The following is a 6000-nucleotide window of genomic DNA, read 5'->3' as shown; positions in this document are numbered from 1 at the left end:
AGCTAGGGACAATCCTAGTGATAGATGCCCATGATGCCAACCTCTGCAGTTTCCCTCGAGGGTAGAAACCTAAATGCTCGTTTAGAATCTTCCCCCCAGGCATCCCCCTCCCTTCATAGGTCCACATATCGGCCCCCAACCCCCGCAGGATGAGCCCACTAGGCGAATGCTTTCTCTTGTGGCCGCCCACCACCCGCTCGTCCTACCCCCATGCTAACACTAAAGTTTGGGGCCGGTCTCCTGAAGCAGGGCTTTCCTCACCCTATTTTTCCCCATCACTGCGGCTGTCAGATCTCTGATTTCAGGGTGTGGAATTCAAAGGTTCAGGAGAGACCCCTTGGGGACTGTTTCCTTCCCAGGAACAAGATTCCTGCGGAGGGATTGCAACGCAGATTCCCTGGATCTCTATCTCCCAAGCTCAGGAGACCTAGATTCAAATGGACTTTGGGTGGGGCCTGAAATCTTCGGTGTCTTTTCTCCCAGTCCTAGGCGTCCTCAGCGAGCCATGAATCAAATAGAGCTGGGTGGGTAAGGCCCTTCCCTCCCGCCCCCTCCCACCCCGAGAGTCTATGGCCGGTGATCTCAGTGCCTACCTTGGTAAGGCTGGTGGAGCCCTCCCCCACCCCGACACTGCTCCTCCTCCACTGCCCCCCAGTCCCCTCTTCAGCCTCCCCGCAGTCGGCATCCCCCCCACAAGCCTCAGCAGTCTCAGTTTCCCTTCTGCCCCCACCTCCTCCGCCTCATTTTCCCTTCTTCTAACGACCTTCGCAGCCTCACTCCGCCTCCCCCACCGCTGCTACCAGGGGCTCGAGCCCGCAGCGGGGTTTCCTGACTGTGGTCCCTCTGGGATGGGGGTGGCAGAGGACCCCAGGGATCGGGGCTGTTGTCCAGGGACTCCTTGCTCTCTGTCGAGAAGGCCCTGGGCCCCCCTCTTCAGAAACACTGGGCTCTGGATACTTTTATTCATGAGAGTGCAGATTTGTGCACTGTATATACAGTTCTTGTGTTTATCCAGTTTCTCTCTCTCTTCCTAGTTACAAGGCTGCATGATCCTGTAAAGATCTCTATATTAGGATGGTACATAAATATGATTATATTTTCTAGAAAGGAAAGAAGTTATCATCTAAGCTTTGAATAAGACTAGAGTTTCATCTAAAGAATAACTTTCATACTTATGTAAATGAATATAGAAATATTTGAGAATGCATGGCATTAAGGCAAAGATGTCTGTATGTATCTATTACTCATGTTCTTTATTCTTTATACAAATTCTTTTATATGATTTATACTCTGTATCTCCTCATAAACAGTAGTAATCACTCAATCACTATGTTAATGAGTATAACACATTCACTCTATATTTATATTTATAAGTACCCATAACTTCTCTCTTTACATATATATGTGAATATATGGAGGGAGGGAGAGAGAGAGAGAGAAGTTGCTATGTATCTCCTCTATATAAGAATAAGGGCATCCCGACATCCTCTCTATATACCTCACAGTATCCCCCTACTTCTCTCCCTGTGAGAACAGACAGACTCTGGTCTGTAAGTACACAGACTATATCTGGATCTACATAGAGGAGTAAAGACAGAGAACAAGGATATCCTTATGTGGAGGAAGAGGAAGTGACTGAGTCCTTACAAATGAAGTCATCTTATGGGAATACAGAAAGGCTCTATCAATGATTCTATATGCCAAAATATAAAGAGAATACATGAATAATTATATATATATATAATATATATATAATATATATATATATATATATATATACATGAGTCACCAGTTAATAATTTATTTATAAGCAGTGAATACCTGGTTACTTACCTACAGGTGAATATTGAAAGACTATGGGGAATCCCATGTATATATTGTTACACACAGAGAGAAGATACATGAGTACTGATACATAAACATTGATGTAGGATTTCTGTTTTTGTATAAGTGTGAGACCTAGTGCTTCTGAATATCTGTCTCTCTTTCTGCCCGGATCCCACCCCACTCCCTGTGCATTGCTAACATGTTGAAATAGGTCAGACTGGAATGTGTTATAATGGAAGTCACAAGTTTATGAGTTGTGTCTTTCTTTAGTTTCCCTACCATAGGCAGCAGTCCTGGGATCAAGGGTTTATGTTTCCTGACTACTTGTCCCCTAGATGCATTTAGACTAGTCTCCTGGCCTCTCTCTACTCTCAAATGCTCACTCCAGGACCTCTGGTCCTCAGGGCTCCACCATTAAGACCAACCAGAGTCTGAACAAAGTGGACCTCCTATTCAGCACCAAGCATTGATGAATGATGACTTTAGTGTCTTCCTTGGTGACAAGGAAACCTCTTCCTGCCTTACACCCTCCTCTCTACTGACCCTCATCAGGCAAAACACATGCTTGGATCCATCCCTCCCCCAAACACCCTCCCACCCACTTTCTCCTCCCCCACCTCTGATAGAAGTGACTGGAGCTGCCACAGAAGTTATTTGGCTCTTGTCATTCCTAGTTCCAGGGATGTAAGGAGAGAATGATGCCAGGTTATCTTGTGCTTGTCCAGATGGCAAAGACACACACAAACACATACACACAGAGAGACATATAAACATTGATGGAGAGGGAGAGGATTATATTATCCTATATATATATAGGAAATAACCCAAAATTATGTCATCATATATATATATATATATATATATATATATATGAAAAATTCTGTGTTTTACTTTTATATATTCCTTAATGTCATCTATAGGTACTCAAATATAACAGAGTCTCTCATATAGATTATAACTTTTCCCCCACCTCACTACTACTAGAAGTTGTTCAATTCTCCTGGGGTTTTCCTGAGTATTGCCATTCTTGGAGATGGTCAGGGAGGGAGAGAACTCCAGGGACCAGGACTGATACTCACAGGATGCTCCCCCACATCATACCCAAGGTTCCTCATTTCTCCTCTTCCAAACCACTGGGTTTTGTTCTTATCCAGGAATACGCACATATTTACTCTGTATATTCATATAAGGGAGGAATCTCCCATCACATCCCTATTCCTCTATATGAGTCCTGAATAACTGTCTATATAATTGTATTTATATGGTGATATATATAAAATAATATCTATATAAGAAAATCTTGTATATTTGATGTTTACATATTCATATAAAAGACTACAGTGTACATCCTATAGAGTATAACTTTCTACCTATGTCAATGGATATATTGATGACATAGGACAACATATGATACATGAAGTCTGAGAACACATTCATAAATGTCTGTGTGCATATGTCCTAAAGAAATTCTTTCTTCTCAAAAACATCAGTAATCAGTTTTTCCATTCTTACATGAATGAGTATTCACATCTTCACTCTGCATCCAAAGGAATACCCATATTCTCTCTCTCTCTCTCTCTCTCTCTCTCTCTCTCTCTCTCTCTCTCTCTCTCTCTCTCTCTCTCTCCTCTCTCTCTCTCTCTCTCTCTCTCTCTCTCTATATATATATATATATATATATATATATATATATATATACACATGTATATATAGGTAGATACAGATATGTGTCTGTGTGTCCTTAGATTCTCTTTCTTTATTTACCAATAAGAGTACCCCTGTATCTTCTCTATATTCCTAAAAGGATCCCATGCTTCTCTTCCTGTGAAAGAACGTGTGCTCCTAATAATTTGGCTCCTTGTTTCAGAAATTTTCAGTTATCAGCAAGTGACCTTTGCTGGCTGCAGGAGAAACCCTCTTTTCCTGGTGGGTAGAACCCCATTGACCTGCCCAAGGAGAGCAAGGAAAGGACACATGAACTCTGGTCAAATGTTTATTTTGCTTTCTTTCCAACTTTGCTTCCAGAGCCCCTTCTGCAACCCAAGGAGTTTCCTTTGCACAGCTTGAAATCCCCACCTCTGTTCTGTGGATAATCAGTACCTTCCTTCCCAGCAGTGAAAGTCCAGCTGCCAGCCAGCCCACCTTCCCCCAGCAGTCCTTGACCCCTGCCTCTCCAGGGTTTGACCCCTTTGGCCAAGACTTTGTCATTGTTACCATGTCTGACATGTCCAAGGCAATTTTTTCCTCACCAGACTGGGAGTTCTTACAGAGCTCTGAGTGAAGCAGTTGGGGGTCATTCCCCCTTATTTTACAAACTGAAAAAACTACTTCAGGGAAGGCTCACAGTTTAAAGGGTCACTCTGGTAAGTGTGTATCCCTAAGTTGTGGGTAAATTATGTGTATGAGAGTGGTTTTCTTTTCTTTTTTTTAACAAGGCAATGGGGTTAAGTGACTTGCCCGAGGTCACACAGTTAGGTAATTATTAAGTGCATGAGGCTGGATTTGAACTCAGGTATTCCTGACTCCAGGGTCAGTGCTCTATCCACTGTGTCACCTAGCTTCCCTTTGCTTTTCTTTTTGCTTAACCCCATAGACATAACTGAAACCTAAGAGAATGCCTAGTTCTATGGGGAACTTGCCCAGTTGCTTCTGGGAAGTAGCTCTCCAGAGACCTTGGACCCATGAAGCTTTGCTGTCAGAGGAGGGAAAAGGACAAGTTGGAAGCCAGACAGGCTGTCAGTCAAGAGAGACCCGGATCAAGGTAAGACTCTGTCCCTTCCTGGCTATGTGACTTTGGCCATGTCCCTGTCCACCTCTTAATCTCAGTTACCCTTTTCCCAAAAAGAGGAGGTTGGCTCAATGATATCTGAAGTTTCTTTTAACCTTCAAAGTAAATCAAACCACAAGATCATTCAGATTCTACCCACACATCCATGTCACCTCCACAAAATTAACAAATTAGTCCCCAACACCCCCCCCATCCACCTGACAAATCCCAGAAAATCGAATGCTTTCCCTTGGGCAGACCCCAGTCACAAACATCTACCCATTTCTCAACATAATGAATTGAAGCTCAACATGAGCTTCAATTGAAGCTCATGGTTCTTCCAGAACCTGCCTCTTGACCAAGAGAAGTACTGGGTTTATCAGTCCTCAGTGTCAGGGGGTGGAAAGACAAAGCCACTAGTGACAAGTTGGTGACCATTTCCCTACAATGCACAGCAGCCCTGTGCTCTGGGACTTCTGTTTCCTGGCCTCTTTTCTCCCCTGTTCAAGCACTTGATCCTCAGATGACATTTGGGAACATCCCTGTGCATCTCTCCCCTCTCAGATATCCTCTCGCAGTCCTTGGAGTCCTCAGAGATCCACCAGTCAAGCAGAACCAGGGCTACATTCAACTCCCTCCCTAGAGTCAATGGTTGGCGAAGTCAGCACCAACCATCCTGTGGCAGGGGGCCCCTTCCCGTGCCAACCCCCACCCTCTCAGTCCCCCAATCCCCCTCTGACTCACTTCCCTTTCCCCCTACAGCCCTCTCAGCCTCATTCCTCCCAACTCTTAAGAGGTTTCTAGTTCCCCAACCAGCAGCAATAGGGGTTCCATGCCTGTTGGCATTCAGGGAACATATTGTGGACAGAGGGGACCCTATGTATCAAGACAGTTTGTACTGCAAACTCCTATGTCTGTCCAGAAGGACCCATGTCCTCCTCTGCAAATCTTCTCTCCTTTGCAAATTCTTATCCAGGAATCCCCAAATATTTTCTTTCCATTTTCATGAAAGGGGTAACCATTCTCTCAGTTCCTGTTTTTGAGTACTGAATAATGCACTTTATAATGATGTATATGGCATTGTGGCTTTCTGTATATGTACATATTTCTATATATGTATATACACATACTCATGATTACATAATCCTACATAAAGAAAATAACTCATGAATTTCATTTACATATATATTCTTTCTTCATCTAATTCTAATTCTATAATTTTCCTGAGTGTCTCTTCTATAAAATATTATTTCATACTTATATAAATGATTATATAGACAATATCATATGACTCATATATAAAGACAGAAAATATCTTCATGTTTACAAACATTAAATTCGTTTTTCTTCATTGCAACATAAATGAAATAATTTATTTTTCTATAATTCATTAATATGACATATTT

General features: G+C 42.8%; 1 protein-coding gene across 1 annotated transcript in view; it reads left to right on the top strand.

Moving 5' to 3' along the window:
- The first annotated feature begins 4441 nt into the window (after positions 1-4441).
- The window catches only part of LOC141498764 (tyrosine-protein kinase Fes/Fps-like), a 45318-nt gene continuing 43759 nt past the window's right edge, over positions 4442-6000 (top strand). The window contains 1 exon segment of the mRNA XM_074201889.1: positions 4442-4588. Coding sequence (XP_074057990.1) covers positions 4442-4588 — 147 coding nt within the window.

This window comes from Macrotis lagotis, chromosome X (genome assembly GCF_037893015.1).
Source record: "Macrotis lagotis isolate mMagLag1 chromosome X, bilby.v1.9.chrom.fasta, whole genome shotgun sequence".
Classification (NCBI taxonomy): Eukaryota; Metazoa; Chordata; class Mammalia; order Peramelemorphia; family Peramelidae; genus Macrotis; species Macrotis lagotis.
The sequence above is the reverse complement of the archived record's forward strand: the minus strand, read 5'-3'. Positions and strand labels throughout refer to the sequence as shown.